Source organism: Anser anser, assembly GCF_964211835.1.
Source record: "Anser anser genome assembly, chromosome: 10".
Lineage (NCBI taxonomy): Eukaryota > Metazoa > Chordata > Aves > Anseriformes > Anatidae > Anser > Anser anser.
Window position 1 is genome coordinate 17,069,768 of NC_139730.1, and position 23,711 is coordinate 17,093,478.

The window sequence follows — 23,711 nt, forward strand, 5'->3', positions numbered from 1 at the left end:
CTACACTGACAGGGTTAACATGCTCTGGCCTTCTCCCAGACTTAATTGTGGGGAAGCCAGCCATCTAAAATGAACAAGAATTACAGATTTATGACAAGCGTTGGGATTTGTTCAGATAAACAACACTTGGCATACTTAGCTCCAGGTACTATCCTGATCCCATATTAGCTACAACTGACTAATTGTTTGATAACACATTCTCAAGTAACACCTTTAAAGTTACTTCTCCTAGAGATCCGAAGTTATCCTGGAGTTCTGCAGTTACAGTAATTTAAGTTGCTACATTCTATTAGAGACAACTTAGTGTGATTGAAGCCAATAATTATGTTTTCAATAAGAATAAAAACCTGTTTAAGTCTTCCATCCTTTAAGACTTAAAATCATCTTTTAAATCATTTTACTGTAACATATGAATGGCAGGTCAACCTTTTTGCACAGTTGTGTTACCACTGTTCATAACGTAAGTCATGAAAAACTGACATCACTGTTCAGATTTCACAATCTGTTTCATTATGTTACTGCCTCTAGTTATAATTTAATGTTATTACTTCCCTTTAATAACTATACATAAAATTGAACATTGTTTCTTCATCTACAAGTTAATTCTTCTTCATAGTTTTCATTGTATCCAGCTTCATAACAAGTATACCCAAGTCATTAATGCTGCAGCAACAGTATTCCAGTGGTTGTGGTATAGGAAAGATAAGGAACAAGGCTCACAGGAAATGGCATGGCATGGTCTTTCAGCCATACAAGCTATCCCTAAAGAGCTACGTCCAAAAGCTCGACCATACCCTCCAAAGTGTCTCTACAAGTCTAAACAGCAGTATCTCTCTCCCTCCACACTTCGCTTCTTCTGCGTCCCATCTAGACTTACAAGAAGTCACTGCCCTAGAATCTAAATAGCTAACACAGGGCTGTTGAGTATTTACAAGGATATGTATGTGTATATATACATATTTTATATATATATATATATATATATGTAGCTGGATACAACATTAGGCAGAGGAAAGAAGCCCCGTGCCTTTATGGAAGGGGTTTATGTTCTAAGTGAGATACGGGCAAAATTCTGTAAATACTGCTGCTGGTCTCTCGTTCTCCTCTCTGCATAGCAGATGCACCTTATTATAATGTTCTGAAGCGCATGTAGCTACACAGGTGCAAGGAACAGCGCTGCTACGCTACAGTGCTCCCCTGACCCCTTTTCTTTCTGATTCTGATATTAACAAACATGAGAGTTGGACAAGAGCTTTTGTAGCCATTCAAATTGACCAACAAAAACCAACATCTACAAATGGAGCAGAGAAGCGTTAGCAATGCCCCAGCTGGAAGACTGCTCAAAAGAAAGCTGGACACACATGATGGTGAGGACAAATCCAAGCTAAAACCCAGCCTACATGTTCTGAAGACTATAACACGTACTCTCAGACTGAAGAGCCGTTCAGGAGAAAATGTATCAGATTCAGATGTGTGATGGGGAAAGCTTACAATACTGAAGTACAGAAAGAAACATTGCTTAACATTACATATGTGAGCTTGTACACCAATTATCCTACCGGTGCATAACCAACTCATACATTAAACTGAAGATTCTTCTGTACATCTGAAGAGTGTACGTTATCTAATCTGCATTGATGCTGTCATACTAATAGTTTCTTAAGGTTGCTACTTGTAGTTAACTTCAATTTCAGCACAAATACGTATCCGATAAAGACTGGCAATTTACTTGAATTTTGCCACAGGGAGCTCATCTATTGCATGTCCTGTTCTATAGATAGTCTATAAGGAAAGCCTGCTGAAAGAACAAATCAAATATTAATTTAAAATATAGTAATTTCATATTAGTTCCCACTGTGCGCCACTATCTCCCAGTGCAAGTATGATGATCCCATTATGAAATATTCACATGGAAAATTAATCTAAATCCTGACGTGTTTTTAAATGCAATTTGGACAATCATATCCTCTCCACAGCGGCACAGAACAATTTCTACTCAGTACGAGTAAAGAAATAGAGCTATTTGTTAAGTGACTGCCGACCCAGTGGGGCAGAGGGGAAGACACTGTTACTGGACCCCATTCAAACCAGGCAAGAAACAGGCTGTGCAATCCCATGGGATCGCGCACTGAAAACTAATTACTGACTGGTTTAGGAGGGGTGGAAAAAATATTTTCTAAGGAAGCCCTTAATGTAAAAGGCAGTGGGGAGGAAGACAGAAGATTGTTCTTCACTGCAGTACTTACTGGAAAAAGGCTCAGAACTACAAATCAAAGAAGCTGCCTACTTCTGCGTGATTTCTATTTTTAGCAAGTCAGTACTTTGTGTATGTGAGGGTGGGAGGGACAAGACCAAATTCTGGTATTGCTTCCTCTACTACGTAAAACTAACCATAACAGAACATTATGGTGAATTATCCAGGCCAAAATGGGTAACTCAATGGCTTGCTCGATTACAAGAGCATGAGCTTCTCTATCTATCAGTGCTCCCTACTGCTATCATGTTATTCAATTTAGGCTACCCTCCTCCACCACAAAAGGGTAGAACATCTGTTTACGATGGATTAGGAAACAAGAATCCTGTCAGAGATTACTAAATACCCTTGAGAATATCAATACTTTTTTTTTTAAACGTAAAATCAAGATTTAAATGTTTAGCACCCATAATGTGTTTAATATTCCTAAATACACGTAACCTAAATAAATCTCCATGTGCAAGGGCTAGAAACAACTCTGAAGACTTACTGAGGATACTACTGAGTTAGGGAGAGCAGGTGTGAGGAAAGCACCCAGTCCTGCACACACTGGGGCAGTTCCCCAACCCTGCATTAGCCCATCTACGTAGCTCCACCAGACCACACAGCCTGTGGCTTAGGATTTCTCTACAGATATACCACTGCAGGAAAATCCATGGACAACAGAAGCAGACTTCTGTGTTCCAGGACAAGTCAGCACCATTGTGACCCTGGCAGTGCTTGTTGCTCTGCAGGATCTGCAGGACCACACCAGACCTTCCAGCATTCAAATGAATGTTCTCCTCTGCTTTCTCAGGCCCTTCCTTGAGTACAACACAGCTCCTTGAAACAAGAACACCCCTACTAGTTTTGAATGCTAAGCGCATATTTGAAAAATCTGCCCCTAAAATAGCATAATTATAAGAGAAGATAATGTTTTCATTTCAAGACATTTTGGACTCATCATACATACACTGCACAGAAGCATGGGACTCATTTTGAGACTTCCCTATGGCTGTTTGTTAATTGGTACGTTCACTGAAGAAGTCATTAGTAACATTATTTGCCTGAGAAAACATTGGACATAGTTTGATATGAATTTTTGCTGCATTTATACTATGACCATGAAAAATTCAAGGGATATAAATGACTGATGTCTTTCTTAACCAGAGGGTAGTTTGCTGTACAGATTACATAACTTCAAGCATCCTATAAACTTAAAAACAAGCCTTGAATTCAAATCCTACCTATTAACTCAAACATTTAGAATTTGACTCACTGTTAACAAACCAAACATTGAGACTAATTTCACACAGAGACATGTACAGCTCTGCAGCCCTCACGCAGACTGTAACCAGCTTTCCTGCCTCCGCCAGACGTCACCTTGCCTCTTAGACTGAGGTGATGGGAGAACAAAACTGAAGAGAGGATCCTATTCCAGGCTGCAAGCTTGTTGACATGGCCTGTAGCAGAATGCACAAACATTTGGGTCCTTGGTCTCAACATCACCCACTTTGAAAGAAACTCTTCTGGATGAGTGCTTTTAACTGAAATACTTGCTACTGTTACATATTGTCTTTCAAGGAATAAGAACAAAGTATTTAGCACAGATCAATGCTGGAATAGTTCACCATTACTTACAATTCTGTTTTCAATTGAATACCTTAGGTAAGGACTTCTTATCATGCATTTTAACGAGTCCTCATATCAGAAAGTTTCAACCATGATAGTTATGTTTTAGTATCCACATGGACACACTCAGCTTTAAAGGCTACTCACAACTCCTAGCACCAATTCAAAGTACCACGTTTTGAGCTTTTTTTTTTTTTTTTTTGCAGAAGTAGGCCCAAAACCCATTCCCATAGTATATAAGTAGCAGTACGGTGTGTGCCCTCAAGTACCTATGAAGTACAACAACCCACTGGCTAGATGTTTTCCTTGAAACAAAGATTAGTTAGCTGGTAACTGATAAGGTTTACTGATTTTCCACTCTATAAAAGTAAAACCAGCTCCCAGGCACAGTCAGATTTCAATCTCTGTTTACATTAATCTGCGTCCTGCACATTGGACTAGAAGCCAGCTCCAGAACTTCATAACAATGTACAGAGCATGGAGTTTACAGCTCTTCTCCTCTCATCAGGATGAAAATCATACTGAAAAAAGTACCTCAGCTACATCTGATAGCTGAAGTTGCCTATGGTCTGTATATACTGTATCAGTTAACATAATTTATTACCTGAATAATCTATTTTCTGAAAATAGTATGTAAAAAAAATATTTTCTCAGGTCCAAATACAACTTCAAGAAATGGTATTGAAACTAAATGCAGTTAATTTGCAGGATTTTTTTTAAAGTAGAAGATATGTCCCAATTATTAAAGAACTCAGCTTATTTCTACTACTTGGTGTTAGTTCTCCATATGCATTTTCTAAATTTCTTTCTTTATTTTTACACTGAATCTCACTAAAATCCTGAGTATTGATCTAACATTCGGGTGTTCATATAGACTCAAATGGGAAAAAATAAAATACTGTTCCTATACCTAGCTATTTCATAAACACCAGCACTTTATTAAATCACACTTTAAAAGCCTGCCCATATATTCTCCACAAAGAAAAAAATCATTGGAATCTCCAGTTATGATCTGGGGTAGAACACTAAGCCACATTTACAGGAACCATAGGTGATTCCCTATAGCAGAGGAACCAGAGTCCTTGCAGTCTGTGAGCCTTGAACTGTTAACACGACCAACTTCTCACCAAAGCGGTAGGTAATAGCTAGCTGGAGATACATCTAGGACAAACAAAATCCAAGAATTAACAGACTGAAGTGAAAGAATGGGAAATATTCTCTGTGCATCTATTTAAAAACTAAAAGGAAGTCAAACCGAGGTTCAGCATTTAAAAAAGGTCGAAGATTCAAGAAGCCCTTTCCCCATATTTAGTACTAAGAAACACCTTTTTCCTTCTTTTTAAATAACAGCACAGACAGTACCTGAACCCGCAGCTTAAAGGTGGAAAGCTTTCCATCTCGTTACTAATGCCCTGACACAGCCGTCCCCATAGCATCCATTAGTATTGTTCAAAAAGGCATCAGAGGAGATTAGGCCCCCTACATTTTGCAATCACAGCCACCGCTAGATTAGACCGTGAGCAAGATTTCCTTTTGCTCACCATTTTCTATTGTATATTACCAACAGCTACAGCAAATATTTAAAACCTTAATAAAAACACATTCTTTTAGGGCATAGCTGGGAAAAAGTCAAGTAACAAAACAGAGGGAGCAGAAGGCAGCAGAAACACTGTTAATAATAGGGCATAACACAGTAATACCAGCCAAGATACCCGCATGTACAAATGAGGAATTACTAAGCTAACAAAAAAAATTGTTTGAGTTCCCTTCTGGTCTAGTGTGCCAAGATAGACACAGACACGAAGCCTCAGAAGCTAACAAGTATGTTAAGTAAAACTCCTATTACGAGATAAACACTCACACGCTTGGTTTTAATGCGCTACACCCACCAAAATGAGAAACTGGACACCACGTCTGAAGAGGTGCCTGAAGGAAACGAGACCTGAAACTTGAACACCGAAGTCCCGCAATATTCTAGTATTTCTGAAATATTTATAATCCACCCCCGCCCCCTTATCTGCGCCTATTAAAACCATACAAATGGCAGCCAGGAATTAGTAGCTGAAGAAGAAAGTACACTACCCATCTATTGACATTTTGGCAAGGAAATTCATGTGAACTGTATGTATGAGAGTCAAGTCTTGGAAAGTGTTGCTTAGCAAATTAAGACGAAAAAGAAGGGAAATAACTTCAACAGAAAATTATTACCGATCGTATGAGCTGAAGTCAAAAAAGTGGAGAACTTATAAACTTGATGGTTTTCTGAGAGAAAAAAATGCTACTTCAAAGACATGATTTTTATTGAGTCTGAAAATACACCAGTGAAGAGTTAAACCAGAGGGAGACTGTTTTGCAGCATTCTTAAATTAACATATCTTTCAGCATAATTACTTCGGCTGTTATTGTATACATACACACATGCTCACAGGGCCAATTTAACATGACGAAGACCTGTAAGAAGTTTCAGGCAGCTGCTATGGGGAGACGCAACTTTCAATTTTACACCAGTCTGCACACCAGTATAAAATTAAAATAAAAACAGATATTACTTCAGCATTTAGTTGTGCTTTTTTTTTTTTCTATTGCAAGACACTGAGTGCACGTGTGCCTTTTTCCAGAACCTCAGAAAGCAGCTATATTTCAAGAGAATATTTTGTCCTACAGGTTGGAACCCAGTTCCCTCATTTCATACAAGACAACAATCTGCAAATTTCAGGCTAACGCAATTTCTCACAATCCTTCACGTGGTAGAATTCCAACATAAAAGTATTATTTTAATAGCAAACAACACATCTTCATTTTCGTGTTTGTTATTAATAAAAATGCATTTAAATGGGGTAAAAAAAAGTATGTTTTCTCTGTCTTTGTAGCTACGTGATATCACCAGTTTGAAACAGTACGCAAAACAAATCACTCCTCTAACTGCTGATACCTGCCTGTCAGTATGCAGTAAGAGACCTCCGAAAGCACTCTGAAATCGGTATGCAACTCAGCAAGTCAACACCGGCGCTGAACTTTGAAGAACTGCACTTGGAAGCCGCAATTGCCTGGAATAAGCCTGGAAAGTACATTTGGGGGTGGAAGCTCACAAAAGCGAGGGCAGCGAACGACACCTCGGAGCCAGCAGCTCAGCGGTGCCGTGTCCCCGCCGGCAGCCCCGGGGAGGCGGCGCGGTCAGGTGCTCGCCGGGCGCGGGCACGCTCCGGCGGTGACCTCACACCGAAACCCCGCGGTTTCGCCGCGGAGCAGCCGCCGCACGCCGAGCCCCGGCAGCGCTCACGCCCGCTGCGAGCGCGTCAAAGCCGCGGCGGCTGCTCGCGAAGCGCAGCTGGAAATTAGCTCCAAATTCAAACCCGAGCCGGTCCCAAAGCAAGCCTTTAATTCCACGGCGAGGACGACCGACCTGTTGGGCGTCCCGGGGAAGCCGGGAGTCCCGCAGGGCGGCGGAGGCAGGGCAGGGCACACGCCTGCACCTGCGCCTTCGGCACCTCGGCAGCGGGCGTTGGGCCGCGGCTCGCCGGGGAGAGCCGCCCTTCGCCTCTGCTCACCGGGCGGCTGCGGGAGGGATCCCGCAGCGCCGGACCTCCCCCGTTAACCCCCTCGTGGCGGCCCCAGACAAAAGGGCACGGCCTTGCCCGGCACCCAGGCGGCCCCGAGCGCTCCTGTGACTGCTCCCGCCGCCCCCGGCCCGGCCCAGGCCCCTCTCGGAGCCCTCCCGGAGCCCGCCCGGCCCCGCAGGCAGGCGGGGGGCGCCCGGGGGAGGCCCCGGCCCGCCTCGCCCACCCCCCTCGGGCCGGGCGGCCGCGGGCAGCCGGGGCTCGGGCTCCCCGGTGCGAGGGGCGGCTGTGGGGACGGAAGCGGGGAGGGAGCCCCCCGGCGGAGCCTTCTTACCTTGGTGGAAGCGGCCGCGGCCCTGGCAGACATTTTGTTTCCTTCTTTCCCCCCCGGAGCCGGCCGAGCGAGTGCGCGCCTGCGAGTGCCCAGAGCGGGGGAGAGAAACTCCCCGCCGCCTCCCGCGCCTCACACGGCTGCCCGGATAAACATCCCACGGCCAGGGAGGAGGAGGAGGAGGAAGAGGAGGGGAGAGGCGGGTAGCGAGGGAAGGGGCGGGGAAAGAGGGAGGAGGAGGAGGAAGGAGAGCGGAGCCTCAAGTTTGACCAAAGTGCGGTGCGGGCAGCGCCCGGCCTCCGGGGCCCCGCTGAGTGCGCCCGGGGTCTCCCCGCGGAGGATGGCCGCGGCCCAGAGCCCTCAGCGCCCCGCTGCCGGCAGGCCCGGCCCGGCCCATCGCGCCCCGAGCGGCGGCGGAGCAGGAGCCGGAGCAGGCCCCAGGCCCGCCGCCCCCGGGAGCAGGAGGCGTTTTGAACCGCGGCACGGCACGCAGGGCTTCGGTGTCTTTCACAAAACAAGCAAACGAAGGAGAGAGGCATGGCAAGCGTGCCCTGCTGCCTCTAGCCCCTGCCGGCGTGCTGCGAAACCCCAGCGGAAAGGGGGCTCCTGCCTCCAGCCCCAGCCCCACTGCTCGCCGCTCTCCCTCATCAAATTCCTCGCTTGGAGTCATTGGTGTTATCATCCCGCAGTGAAGGGAGAGTGCACGAGGAAACACCCAGTCAGAGCTGGAGTACCACACGCTCCCCAGACACTGCGGGACACGGGTGGCTATTGAAGCCCAGTATCAGGGCCTCAGGTTTTGCAGTTTTACTTTTCACATGCTACCAGCTGCTGTAGTGCTCCCTCCACGAAGCCTTCAGATGCATCTGAGTTCCTGAAGAGGCAACAATGTCTTGATCCGAATCACTGCTTCGCAAAGGAACGCCCTACCCAAGGCTTCTGTACGAGTTTTATGTTTGTTCTCCATTGAAAATAAACAAATTCATATTCCAGGAAATAGCTGAAGCAAATTCCCAAGGCAGCAGCCTGAAACCAAGGGGGAAGGCCACCTCCTCAGCTGCAGCAAGGAGGACGCGGCGCTGAGCAGCAAAGGCCACCATGGCCTTCCTTCTCCCTGGGAGCCAGGCCTATGCCAGCCCTCTCCCAAGCACACGCCAGCATGGCCTCAGCGCCCCAGTGCACACCAGTTTTGTCAGCACCATCCCGAACCTCTGGCACCCGAATGCTCCTGCAGTGCCCCAGCACCCTGCCTTCTCCCCCAGAGCCCAGCGGTCACACATGGCTCCGGATGCACCAGTCCCCACAGGAATTCTCCTCTGGTGTAGCACTGCCTTCTGCCAAAGCTCCTCTGATGACCCCGCCACAAAAACTCCATTGCCTTCTTTTTATTATTATTATTGTTATTTGGTCATTGCTAGAAGTAACTAAGCCTCAGATTTTTCTTAAATCTATCTACGCACACTGAAGGAGGAATGTGACATTTTTTATTACCACATCACATGCGTAATTGTCAGAGGAGGCAGGAAGGAAAAGGCTGAGATCACAACAGGAAGGAGGGGGAAGATTTCAAGGTGTCGAGACACGAAAAGAAACTCAGCGAGGGAATGAGGGGAGAGTGACCTGAGAATGAGCAGGCTCCTAATCCCTCCCTTCCATCTGCCCTGCCTTGAACATGGACGGGGGCAATGCCTGCTGTCTGGGCACGAGGAAAGCACAGATCAAAGACCTGAAACCAAGGAGGTGTGAGGCCAGGGAATGAAAGAGGACCACAGGGAGTGCAAACACAGGGTGGTGGAGATGGATGCTAAAATGAGAGGGGCCACAGGAAAGAAAATACTTCTGCGAGTTCTGGGATAAAGACTGGGGAGACAGAAAAAGATGAAGGAAAAAATACAAAGCAAGGAAAGCTCCACCAAAAAGGGAGGTGCAGTTTTGGTATCATCTTACGGAACACTGGTTGACAAAAGGCCACAGATCCACACACCGGATTTGACAAGGACGCAGACTATTTGACAAGGAAGGGCTGCTAGCTAGGGGTTCAAAACACCTTGCAGCGGATTCAAGATGATCACAGATGACCTCTTGCCAGCCTGGGCGAGGACACAACTCCTCTGGCCCACAGAGACTCATGGAATTTCTTTCCTTCCTTCCTTCTTTACTCTCAGTCTCTGTTTTCCTTTTCTTTCTTCCTTCATTTCCTACCCTCCCTCTCTCCCCTCCTGCCTTCTCCTTCCTTTGAATAGTTGTGTGAGACTCTGCCTCCACTGCTGGTATCAGCCCCAGGAGCTAGAAGCACCGTCTTCCTCTCTTAGCCTTGGTAAAATGTACACACTTGGTGGTGGCTGAAGAGATACAAACTATTTCAATGAAAGTTTTTTCTTGTTCAGGAACATACTGCTGCCACTTCAAATTCTTCTTCTGGAGGACTTTTTTATCTCTTCATTAACTAATTACTCACAGGCAAAGCTACCATCACAATACTGAAAATGCCAAATCACACATTGGTCAAATGTCAGTCAAATAGCCTAAATATATGAAATAAAATAAAATAAACCTTGAATGATTCTCCTATTTACCTTCCTTTGAAAGTTCTTAATAAAGTATTACAAAATTCACCTTTGAAATGAGAAATTTATGTATTTTGAAGAATGTTGTGGTTCTAATATATTCATGAATTCCCTGAAAAAAACTAAGAACAGCAAATACCTATCCATATATACATTTGTGTCAATACATAGTGATACATATATATACACACATATCAATGTTTATGAATATACATGCACAATATATAGAGAGTACATTCTGTCAGATACGGATGTATACCAAGTTCCATCTGTTAGAGAAGACAGATGGAGGATCAGAACTTTAAATCATATTCCTGTGACTGCCCTTTTAGGTCCTGAAAACAGGACCTAAACAGACATCCACGTCTTCAGAGAGAAAACTGTCTGAAAACTCAACAGCTGAAGAAGAGCAGTACTTTACATATCTTTCAAATAACTGCCACTGAGAGATATCTAAAAGAAGTATGTTAATATTTTCTTGGTAGGAAACCTAAAAATAAAATCACTATTGAATCGCTGTTCTTCAAGCCCCAAACCTAAATTGGTTCAAAGGGCACAGAAGGACAATCAGATGTGTGAATCCTTATTTTTGTTTTATGGCATGTGTTTCTGTTACACTGCAAGAACAGGAAGTCTATTCTCTACTTGATGTTGATTTAACTTTTTAAGAAATGTTTTGATCACTTGAAGATGGGGAAGAAGGAAACTGCAGAACCACAGCCACCACCGAGACAACTTCCTGTGGTTTTTGTGGTGCGTGTGGCTCAGAAAGAGAACAATTCGTAGAAGATCTTTCAAAGATATCAGATGTTTTTGCTGCCATCTGAGGTAGTCTTGGGAAAATTAGCTACATATATGCCTGTGTGGTATCAATGATGCCAAGCAGTTCCCTGTTAGTAATTGCCACTTGATTTCAACATTTCAGGAACGAAGATAAAAAGGGCAGAGAAAATCAGAATTCACAGTGCAAACTACAGAAGAATAAAGTACCTTTTTTCCAACTCAAGGAATAAGAAAGTGGTTTCAAGAAACCACCAGGAAATTCATGTGCTTAAAATTACAGTTTTTTAGTGTTTTGCCGAATCAAGTACCTAGGGAAAAATAATGCAGTAATGATGCCTAGTAACGACTCTTATCTTCCCCCCACTTCCATGCAGTTAAAGCTTGCTTCCTACATCTTCTTCCTCATTAAAAGGCTGCGTACCGCTGCAGATCCCTCTTCTAAAAACATTGCAGATAACTGCCCAATATTACAGTGAGTAGAGTCTTCCAACACCTCATTGCCTCTCACATAGTAGAACTGTTAGACAAGGACAAAATCCCGACCATCTATAATTGCTCTCTCATTAATGGATGAAAGTATTCACCTCAAGTACACACCAAAGGCTGAATAAGCCCTGAATGGGAATAAACCCAACCTGTCTTGCCAGTCGGCCAGTCTTAAACTCCTGATGTTCTAAACTCATTGCCATTTCTTATTTATTACCTTAAAAGTCTATGAGGTTTAACACATTGCAAGGTTTTTCTGATCAGTGAGACCATCATTTTAGTTTCTATGCAAATGGCAAGTGTGCAAATGGAATTAAAAGTAGGTTGTAGGGGCAAAGCAAGATTATTTTCAGCCTTAAAATATTAAAAGAATTTATTACTGTAGAGCTGAAGAGAACTTAGGCAACACTCTTTGGTTGTTATTTTAGGATATCCTTATAAAAAGATTTTCTGTCTCCTTGGTTTTGGCCAGGTCTTAGAGAATCTGTCATCCATATTATTATGTATAGTGACAAAATCTGGGAACATAAAAAAGTGTTATCAGTAAGTTTTAATCTCGGTTCATGACAGCAGAGCTAATTTATTACAGAAATGTTATGTAAAACTATCCTACGTCCCATCTCTGACAGACACTTTGTGAATGGGACTGTGTATTTTAAATGCAAGGCAGCTGATCAAGGCTGATTTTAGGAAATGCTTCACTATAAGTAGCCACTGGATGTCAAAATGTCAGATATACTTAATCTGTACTGCTCTGCTTTCTCTAGCTTTATTTAGTTGAGAGGGGACAGTAAAAATAATCAAAGACAGCTGCAAAACTTAAGCAGTCATAAATTTGCTACTGATGTGGTTTCCTTCAGATAAACAATTACACCAGGGACAATGCCATCCATGCTCCATTGATCCAGAATTTTTATTTTTCATATTTTGCTTTCAGAGAGCATGATAATGTGACTCAGACAGAAAGCAACATGTACCAAAGATTAACTGCACAGGTGTCTTTGATGAGTAAAAGCAAAGAAATAACACATCAAAACAAAGACCTTTGTCACTTACAATCTGTAAGCATTTTGGAAAGGCAGGCCAGGGATAGCTTAATAAATTTGATTGATTTAATGAACTTGCTGGCAAGCTCCTCTCTATCCCAGAATTTTCCAGGAACCCTTGCACACAACACAAGGTGACAAGGCTGATCCTGGAAACCCAACGAGAAATCCCCACCTATCGGGACTGATGAAGCCGACTATGTGGGTTTTGCAAAGGTGTGGCTTTCCAACCCAGAGAGTTTTGAAACCTGAGTTCACTTCACTTCTCCAGTTTCTTGAATGCAAATATCTCGGTTGCAGTGAGTACCGCAGGAAAGCATCGTGACTCATTTTGGTTAATGAGAGGGCATGCATGCAGAACAGGAAACCATGGGCTGAAAACTGCTATATTCAACATGAAAACCTAACACTGAAAATTTTTATACTGCCAACTAATTTTGCAAATACCACAAAAACTCAATCTTGTTTGCTTCTTAGCTCTTCATGTAAATACTTTATTGTGTAATTGCAGAAATGTAGAAACTTAAATTGCGGAACTTTAGAAGCTATAATCACCTGTTATTGCCACTCAGCTTTCGACTCCCCTCTCTCTTGCTATGCTCTAACTTTTCTTGTTACAGCTGGCACAAGGCTCCATCTATTCTAAAAATCACATGCACAACTCCATCAAGTCAAGGCACTAACGGTGTTCTTAAAAGCAGGAACACCAGATGACACCAGTAATTCCAGCGTAATCTTTACCTCAGTTGGTAGCTCTGTCCTAGTAGCACCTGCTTTATAGGAGTGACTTTGGTAAGGTTTAGAGGAGGTAAGTAAGGTGATTAAGCTTCAGGTGGTCACGCCCACAGAGCTATGTACCCATTCCACCTTGCTATTTGTTTTTGTTTCTACTTCCCGATGTTAAAATCAGTTAAAAGAAGAACACTTTAAAAAGACTGCTGTTTGTGTTAGTGGAAGAAACTCAGGTAATCCTACTAGTACCCCAGGCAGCTCTCGTAACAGTGTATTTCTGGATGACTGTATTGCACAGTGCTGTCACAAGTGTCTGCAATGGTTTTGCTGGGGCTCCCACTCAAAGCCATTATCATTCAAAAATATATACAAACTGATAAATTAACTTGTAAAATATTAGACTATGGTAGAACATAGTTTTATGAATTTTAACTCTATGTTTCAATAACTCACCCTCCACCAGAAACAATCTCATTTAAGACAAATTTGTTGAGCATCACACACTTCTCATCTTACGAGTTACATGTGCTCTTCAGTCACTTCCAGCGTGCAGCAACTAGGGAGACATCTGCTTATCTGTGATATTGCATATTCTGCCTTTAGCTGTGCCTGTAATCAATAGCAAACCCCAGCTCACAGGGACATGTGGTTTTGCAGTACACCCTTGTGGAACGTTTCATCTGTAACTGTTAGACTGTGGTTAATATTAATCTTTTAAATTATACAAATAAAACTCACAACAACTTTTTTAAAAGAAGTTAAAATGTTTTCATTTTATGTAATAGTTTCAAGATGGCAATATACAAGAGAGAATAATAGAGTAGAAAGTGCTTAGTATGGGAGGATATTGCATTATTTCCTGACCTGCTGTTGTCAGGAAAGAAAAACGTCACAGGTTGACTTTTGGGCTTTGGTATGTCACAGCACGTGAAATCCTCAGGCAACACACACTGATGTGACAGAGGCCGCACATTTTTCTAATGTTACTTGACCACCCGTTTCTGCTCTTGCACCTATTTTCACCTCCTTGATAGCTGCATCAAGCTAACTGTGTAGGGGAGTAACAAAAATGATACTGGCTAAAAATTATTCTTGTAGCCCAGAGGCAGGAATGGGGACTTTTTTTAGCTGGGTTTTCCAGCTCTCCAGGCATTCACACTGCATACAGATCTGTAAATTGATTTACATTTGCCAGACCAGGAGCTCTTCAGAGAATCTCAGTGGTGGCACCTGTCTCCAGGTAGGGGTTCAACTCTGATCTCAGCTGGCTAAAGCTGGCGGTGTGCTCGCTTACTCAGAAAATATTCGCATTTCAGTAGACAAACATATGTAACTAAGGGTGTATCTCAAACTCCAACTTTAAATCTAAGAAATAAGCAATCAGAATTTTTCCTGGTTCTGTTGCATTACCAGAGAAACCTTCTTTGTTATGTAAGACCAGATGCCACAACCTCCATCACGGTGATGCCAAGAGGCTCTAATCAGAGCAATGCTTTAATCTAGTTAAACGTATACAGAGAGCCCAGAAAGATTCAAAGCAAAAATATTTACACTGCACAGCTAACTGTTCAAACTCCCTGTGCTTGCACTGGGCAAGGGCAGACACTATTTACCACATCTGGGTGAGCACTTCTCATGTCTAACATTTCTAGGTTATTAGGTAGCACTGCCTTCACCGACAAGGGCCCATTATATCCATTTCACTAGCTAAACCTTCTCTTTACACATCTGTCAATTCCATCCAGTGCGCAAGCTGAAAACCTGTAACTGCCATATCTTTTTTTAAACGTGTGAGATTTTAATCCTTGTGAAAGGTGCTAAAGCAAGAGCCTAGGGAACGAAATGCTTCTTGTTCTCAGAGCAGGTAAAGCAAGGACAAGCAATAAAGAAAGCTTCCCTGTAAAGTCCAGTCTGTGGCTGTTTTTGGTCCCTCGATGCCTTTGCCTTTTACATGTGCCTGAAAGCTTGCCTGTTTGGTGTTATAAAGATACAGCTTCTGCCTATAAATCTCACTCCTTAGCTAGCAAGTCCTTCTGAAAGCCTTTTCAAAATGGAGAGAAGACATTTTTGCTCAGTGTCAGAGTCTTTGTGAGTCACATAACTCTGGTACTTCTTTGCTTTAAGATGACTAAATGTGTAACCGGCAGCAAGGTGCTTGATACTGATGTGATTTATATGGCTTCTTATGAGAAACATAACAAGTGTTTTGACAAATTTCTTACACAGATATTTCATTTGGACTTTTTTCCCAAGCTTTTCAAAAGCTTCTCATTAGAAGGGGCAGCCCTTGAAACACTTCTCTTTTTCCTCCTGAAGGCCCAGTTACACACCTGGAGGTTGGAGCAAGCCCTACGACTATTTCCCGACAATGTGCCACGCTGGCAATGCTCAGAACATCGGATTCTTGTGCTAGTGCCATTCAGACATGGACTACTGGACAAATACTTCTAAGGTTTCATATCAGTATAGCTATACTCTATTTGGACAACTGGCCATCTCTTTGTTTTCTTAAAAATATATGCCAAGAGCATGCAAAAACAGAGCAAACCTAGCCCCTAAGTAATCAGAGAAAACATCTCAAAACATTTTACTAGAAGAAAGCACCCTGACTTTTAATACACTTGTCTTCCAGTATTCGTATTCCTCTTTCCAATTCCATACCTGTGCCAGCGCCCTCACAGGCCTTAATGGTGCTGACAAATTGATTATGAAGATAATTAGTCATTTCTCTTTAAAAGCTCTGTAGTCTGGAGGCAGCAACTGAGGTTGGCAGTGATTTTCACGGCAGAGCGGAGGAGGAAGCCATGTTTCCTGTGAAGGTCAGAGAGTAGAGAAGTTGCCATGGCTCACATGAAGCCTCCCCTCCCTGTGCCCTGGCCTGTGCTGCATCTGCATCATCTGCTGTTCACCCACTCCTTGGTCTTGGCACAGAAATTATCTAGAGGGGTAATCACTGAATGTTTACATCATTTGTGAAAATCAGTGAAATGATCTCTACCTACGTAAACATGTTCAACGAGGATTACTAATCACATATGATGCTCATTATATTTGCAAAGGCATGGGATAATGCAGCAGTTCTTGCCCTCAGTATATTAAAAACAACAGAAAATTCTGAGCTGTGCAAAATCTTTGTTCATATATATGCAGGGTCAGCTTTACCCATGCATGGTCACGAAAGGCCCAGAGACAAGGGTGTGACCAGTGTTGCCTCCCTCCAGCAGCACAAGCCCCATCTTGCATAACCTGCTAGGGAGGCAGAAGAGCAATAAGATGAATGCAGCTTCAGAACGTGTCACTGTGTTAGCACTCGACAAGGCTACAACACAGGTAATGAGATCTTATTAGAGCATGATTTAATATTGTGACTCAGGTTCAATGCTGAGCACGTGAAATTTGTTATTTGAATTAAACTTCCAAACAAAAATTTCATTACGTATAATAATTCATTTTAAAAATTGTATTTTGTTTCTAAGTGATCGGACTGGATTGGATTGTGTAACTTAAAGATACCTAAATCACGCCCCCACGTCACTGCAAACCTAATTGCAGTGACCTCTCAAGGCTAAGTTGGCTGAGGAGTTTGCATCACCCTCCGCTAGCTCTCCATCCAAAACCTGTCACATCAATAGTGAGGAAGGTCAGTGGTCTACCAGTACAGTCTGGTGTGGTGGAAAGGAGCTGTCTCAAAGTAAGGAGCATCTGGGAACAGTCTTCTTTACCACAATTCATATTATTATTTAGACAGCATGAAAAGCAGTATTCCACAGCATCAGCCTCTTCCCTGTTTTTAAAGAGATGTTTCTTGTATTTGAGACTAAAATTAATTCAGCCAACATATGCACTCCACCATTAAAAGGCTCTTTGAATATATGGGAACAGAGATGCCTTTGAAAGTCATGCATGTGAAGCTGTTTGGGAGCAATTTCGGTGTGGATTCAGTGGGTGCAGCCAGCCGCAGGCGGTGCCCCCTTACCGCATGCCTGCTGAGCAGCGGAGGGGGCAGCTGCCGGGCAGAGGGGACACTGCTGCTGCTGCTCAGCCATATCCCTAAGCTGGCTGGGGAGGAAGGAAGCCTCCACCTCTGCCAGAGGACTCTGTCAAAACCCTCCCATAAGAGCCGGTTAAAGGACGCAGTGAATCAGCGCGCTGCCTCTGGAGGCACCTTCCCCAGGCACCCGCTCGGACCTGCTTTGCTCCACCTGCACCCACACAGCCCTCAGCCCCGGGCGCAGCTGCTACCCCAGAAACCTTCACCGGGCTCCAGGAGAGCCCGACACTGCATTTCCCATATTTTTAGCAACAACCCTGTTGCTGGGATGTATTGCAAATGAAATAAACACGCCATTATATAACGTTATTATGGCTATAAGGCAGTCTTTGCCTCAGAGGGACAAAGTAGAGCAGCCACAAAAATTCCGACATGTTAAGGGGCAGAAGACAACACACAGCTGGCCACTGACTGCATTATATCTTGATTAAAAATAGGGGTACAACAGAGTACCTGAACTGAGGATATCCCCTTACTCCAGCACAAAGTTATGCACATATAAATCTTGAATGACTTGCAGCACAAAAACAAATTGCTGGGTCACCAGCTGAGATTTCAACTCATTTTGAGCCTCTAATTATGCTTGAACAGCTCTTGAAAACACAGAAATCTGTTTCTGACTGCATAGCAGAGCACGGAATGGGCCAGACAAATATTGTAGTAACCTTCAAAAGCAATGTGATAGCTGGTGTGCGAGGCGTCCTCTGCCCCCTCCTCTTTAGTGAAGTCAGTACTGACTGTGGAAACATTTAATCATAAGATGCTCCAATAATTGACTGATTTTTCTATTTTTAACATTCATTTCAATATTTTAAACAAGTATTGGATGTAGTTCGTGATAAAATCTTTCCATTTCCATTCCCTGCTATATGGAAGAAGTATTTAATAGACATGCTTTGATGTAAGCATAGATTTGCAGACAGATAATTTTCTTCTGAACAAACTTGTTTCTGTAAATATAAATGCAATGCAAACATAACTGGCACAGTCCTGTCTGTGGTAACAGCTGTGATTAAATCATACCTGCTTCTATTGTCAGGGATGTTTATTAAGCTCCACTTTGCAATTGAGAGAGCAAACTGCAACTACACCCATGTTTAGCAGCGGCAGGATACAGATGTTGAATTCTGGACTGCACTAGCCAGCCTCACATCCCTTCAGCTCTGCAACTTCTCATTTTTCTCTTCTCTTTCCTAGTTTATGGGTTTCTGAATATGGAGAACATTTACTAGGCTCTTCTTCTTTATTGTGTTACATATCTGATGGGAAAAAAAGTCTAAAATGCACTGCATGAGGCATACTGCTTCTCAAAATTCATTTTCCAAGCATTTTCTGAGGTCTTTTTAGAAGGAAATACTGATTTTCCACAGCGAATTCTCATGTGTGACTTTAGCATTGTGGCCTGTTCCTCAGGGGGCTGCTGAGACCCAAGCAGCCCCAATGCCTGGCTTTTACCAGCCAGCTGCCACAGGCACGCTCTCCGACCCGGGGTTAATCGCTTAACTTCTGTGAACATCAGTAAAACATCAAAAGGAGGCTACGTGGCCTAATTAATACCTTTAAGAAGCTTTTAAAGTGCTTTAGAAATTAACTGGTGCTACACAAACACACAACACTGCTGTAGAACTGCAGCTGAAAAATACAAAATTAACCTAAATACTGGGGCTCATTCTTAAAAGCTCAGGCAACCTGTACATCCAGTTGCTACCATTTTCCTTTTGTTTTTTCTCTCCTGACGGAGTGTCTTTAAGCCTTGTCACTGCGGATCCCCTCCATAGGAGTGCAGAGGGTGTGCTCCTTACACCCGCTGCCTCCTGGTGCAGTGCCGCCCCCCGCTCTGCTCCCCGGCACCTGCTTTGTGCATGTTCGGTACAGCCTGGGCCTTTCTGAAAGCTGCACTGTACTGCAAAGCATCAACGGATTGTTAATTTCTTCATATTATCACCTCAGTTACTCCTTCAGCATTACAGTCGTGTAATCCCTGTCCTTGGAGGTTTTGAAGATGAGACTGGCTGAACAACCTGGTCTGGCCTCACTGACGAGCCAGCCCTGGGCAGGAGGCTGGAGCTCTCCTGTCCCTTCTGACCTGAATTATGCCCCGATCCGAACATTACTGCCTACTACTGCCTACATCACTACTACTTCCCAGTAAAAATTAGGATTTCCTAGGCTTTTCACCTCTGTATCAGCTTGTATTTGCAACAGAATATAATTTTAGGTTCTGTACATTTTCAAACTCCCTAGCTAGCTTTCTGAAGTACTTTCCAACTCTGGTGGAGGTCACTTTTTCCAGCTTCTTATATAACCACAGCAAGCTTTATTCTGCCTTTTTTTCCCCTTCCACTGTCTGACAGGAGGCATTACTGCCATTTGGCAAACAGTGTGCTTTTAGAGATTTTTTCCTTATTCCTTTCTCCAAGAGGAACTGTACAAGTTCTAAAAACAGGTCAGCCTTGCACACACCTATCTGAGCATTTCTCCTGTCTTTAAAAGCTAATTACTGTGAAAACAAAAGAATTTACATGCAAAACTGAGTAAAACAACTGCTGGAGAAAGGAACCAAAAGGGAGAAGCTAGAAACTGAACAACTAAGACACACTTTTTTTACTTCCAAATTCTCTACAGTTACATTTTTCAGCAAACTATTATCAATACCTCGTTTCCTCAAAGCATCACGCAATACCCAAGCATAGACAGTTCAGGTATTTTTGGTTTTATGGATTTAAGATCTATACCGCTAGAGCCAAGCATCTTTTTTTTTTCTTTTTTCTTTTCTCTTTTTTCATTTTTCTTTTCTCTTTTTTCTTTTCTCTTTTTTTTCTTTTTTCTTTTTCCTTGCAAATATAAGCTCATATAAATGGCTCCAGTGAGTAATTTTCCTTAAGGGCCACTACATAAGTCTGGCATATTTTCAGACTATCCACATCACTGAAGGTTGCTTACAGCTTTGAGCAAAACAGTGAAAGCACTGCCATCCTCATGACCAGGCAGCCAAGGAGACAACTGCTTTGATAGTTACGGAAAAAAGGACTCTCTGTTTGCACAAACACTTGAGCACTTTTAGGTTTCTTCCCAAAGCCTGTCCACACTTAGAGCTCCTGGTGGGCGAGCAAAGCAACCCACACGTGATCCGTGAGTCCACACTGCATGGTTAGCCTGTGATTAAACCACTTTTGCTTCCTTTTGCTGTGGCCACTATGCAATGGAGCCTTGCAAAATAAGTCCACAGCATCCTGCTGTTATTCTCCTCAGAATATATGTTTGAGATTTTAGCACAAGGATTGTAGGATTGAGCACTACTGGAAGGCAATAGATCATGATGCCAAAGAACAATTTCCTTGATTGTCTGTTCATCCTCTCACCCAGTTCAGCCAGGACAGCCAGCACCACTCCCCAGTTCTGACAAGCCAACCAGAGGAAGCACTGCTAAACCATGCAAAGAAGCTACTGCACCTATCAGAGAGATAATGACTATGAGATACAGGAGAATCAACAAAAAGGTGATGCTAAAATGAGGGGCTGGAAGGTGGGAAACAGTTGTTTTGGGGACTGGAATGTATCCAGGTCTACTTTTGTCTACATAAACTAAATTCACAGACCAAACCGAATCCACTACAGTAGTAAAGTGGCAGAGAATTTACAACAACATAGTGACATAGACAAGCTTCATGGAAAAAGCCTCCAACAACTGAAACCAAAATGTAAACAATGTCTAAAACTCAGCCTGTTTAGAGCTGTGAGGGAGTGGGCAGTTCAGATTGACAAGCAAAGCAACATTCCAGCTCTGCCTTATGATCCCAGTAATGAGGACGGCCACAACAAGCAGCTTTTGTTCCTTGTATGATATCCATGGCCCTTGGCCACGTCCCCCAAGATTTCTGTGCCTTAACGATAAAGACTTATCAGCCAGAGACAGTTTTCTCAAGTGTTTCATGGAATGTTTCTGCTTTCTTTCATACGGTACTGAGAGGTATTTTCCCTTCGTGGCATGTGGACTGGTATCTACTCTGAACTGTTTAAACGTCTGTAAAATGGTGGTGTCCTTAAAAGAACAACCCCATCATGTAGAGAACTGAAGGAAAACTCTAATTTAACTGAAGAGCCCTAAAGCTGCCTCAGTTCAGACTTGTTCCCAAGAGAAAATTGCTGGGAGCCAACTGCTGCTGCTTCCTTCTTTGCTTTCTGTTACTGGCAAGACTGAATCTATTTTTTACTGACATGCCACTTATAATATGCTGTGAAATGCAGACAAAATACAAAGAGGAATAGCAAGCTGTCCTGATAAAAAATTTGACATTGGTTTCCAGTGCTTGGAAACAGTTTTGTGGTGCTTTGAACTCAGGTAATGCGGGGACAATAATACAGCAGCTCAACATTGTTGTGGTTTAGTCACACACAAATGTCAGCTGTGAGACAACCAGCTACCTTATGGTAAAGAGTATACTCTAGCATCTTCACATTTAGACTGCTGCTTGTAGTGGCTCTTAATCTGTAGCGTGGCTGTGCTACTGACTTTCTGCGTAACTGCTGAAGTCCCTTAATTTACTCAGTTTCATCACCTAAAAAGTAAAAATAAGATATAAGAGAACCTTTGTAAACCACTTCAAGGTCTTGTGATGGATATCTTATATAAATGCTGTGTTTTTTTTACGGTAAACATTTCTTTGCTACATTCACAATTTTCTTATATATCTCCAAATAGAATTGGAAACATGTCTTGATAATGCTTCATTGACACCCTTGATTTTGCAACTTTGATTTTAGACATCTCTCCTCATCTGCTCGATCTACTTTGTCATTCCTGTTCTCTCTGATGTTTCTTCTGATCCTCAGATAGGATCTCATTTGTGCTGCTTTGGCAATATCTAACTCTCTGGCTGCCTTTAACCTACTGAATCACTTCCTACCTTGACACGATGCCTGTAAACTCCTCTTCACCTGATCTGAAGATTAGCATTTCAATCATATTTCTCTTCTCCACTGTAGCAAACTCACATGCTGGAATGAATGTTGCAAGGCAGTAATTTGTGCTGCATTTCAAATCCAGTTCTTCTTTCACCATCTCTGTAATTTCCTTTTGTCTTGCTAGGAAACTTCTGCACTTACATTGTTAGAGCTTATACCTCTTTCTTTCTGTTTCTTTTTGTAAATAGCTTTAAGCAGCAATAAAAATAATGTTATCTAAGGATGCAGGTATACTTACAAAATGTCAGAAAAACATTTTCTTGGCAACAATCCCAGAGCAAAACAAAGATATTTTGGGAAGCCCTCAATACAAAAATAAATTCTATTCTAGACCAGGAGTCCCCATGCTTGTTCAGAGGAATGGATTCTATCACTTTTTCCATAGCTGCTAGCACCTCACCCACAGTGAGGTCCTCACCAAAATCAGTTAAGAGTCTTGGAGTTACAAGACTGTCCCACACCTGTACGCCTTCCCTCACACCCGTGTGAGCAAGGCCTCCCTTCTGCTGTCAACATCTCTCTCCCCGCTCTGCAGTGGTATGGTAACCATGGCCATTATCTGAAAGGAGAGAACTGGCAGGATGCTATGTAACTCATTTTTCTTTGTCTTTTAAAGGAGTTATCAGCTGGAAATAAAGGTAGGAGGCAGCAGCTGGTCATTTGTGCACTGCAGTAATAATGAGAGTCTAACACCAGCTCTGTGGAAGAATCAGTGAAATTTGTTCACTGAGCACAGGAGTAGCATCAAAGAATTTCAAAACTGTCCTTCCATCTCAGTTCCCAACTCAACAGGTGTTCCTGAATAACTAAAATTACACTTTTTTCTACCTGTATTTCCTTGGGCAGACACTGCACTTCATTTCTGATGGAAGGTGCAGCCCAGGGGAAGGCGAAAATGGCTCTGAGTCCTGTCTGTGTTGCCTGAACTCTGCCCGTGCCCAGGGTCACGGCAGCTCGTCATGTACATCAGCAGAATGCTACAGCCGTACTTGGTCATCTCCTCAGTGGACTTCTGTGATGGGAGCTGAAAACCACGGGCCTCCGAGCATCAAGCATTCACGGGAATTCTCTCCCGGCCTCTTGCAGGGAAAAATACAACTCTCTCAACTGAAGCTGCACAGGGGTCAAGCCACTGGAAGCGCGCAGGGGGAACCGGCTGGCGTGGAGGAGCAGGACGGAGCTGCACGGTGAGGGCCAGGCTCACGCTGCCTTTTGCACGTCCACTGCGTGCGAAGATGAAGGTGCTGCAACTTAAGAGAAATCCAGCTGCTGCCCAGTCCATTGTAAGCCCTGCTCTGCTTGTCACTACCATGTCATCTCCCTCAGAA

General features: G+C 43.2%; 1 protein-coding gene across 13 annotated transcripts in view; it reads right to left on the reverse strand.

Annotated features, from left to right (window-relative positions):
• TJP1 (tight junction protein 1) overlaps positions 1 to 23,711 on the reverse strand; it is a 164,507-nt gene that overhangs the window by 72,092 nt on the left and 68,704 nt on the right. Inside the window, exons 1-2 of one of the 13 annotated variants that reach the window (XM_083850969.1) lie at positions 7,757 to 10,459; positions 6,802 to 6,923 (exon numbers count right to left, since the gene is read on the reverse strand). The exons of 7 other annotated variants lie outside the window; for them this stretch is intronic. Coding sequence is in view for 4 of the 6 variants with exons in the window: in XM_083850968.1 (XP_083707094.1) it covers positions 7,757 to 7,789 (33 nt within the window). In the remaining 2 variants the exon portion in view is untranslated. Of the gene's footprint in view, positions 1 to 6,801; positions 6,924 to 7,268; positions 7,705 to 7,756; positions 10,462 to 23,711 lie in introns of those variants that run through there. 5 more of the 13 variants (XM_083850968.1, XM_083850966.1, XM_083850960.1 and 2 more) reach the window with 5 other exon arrangements.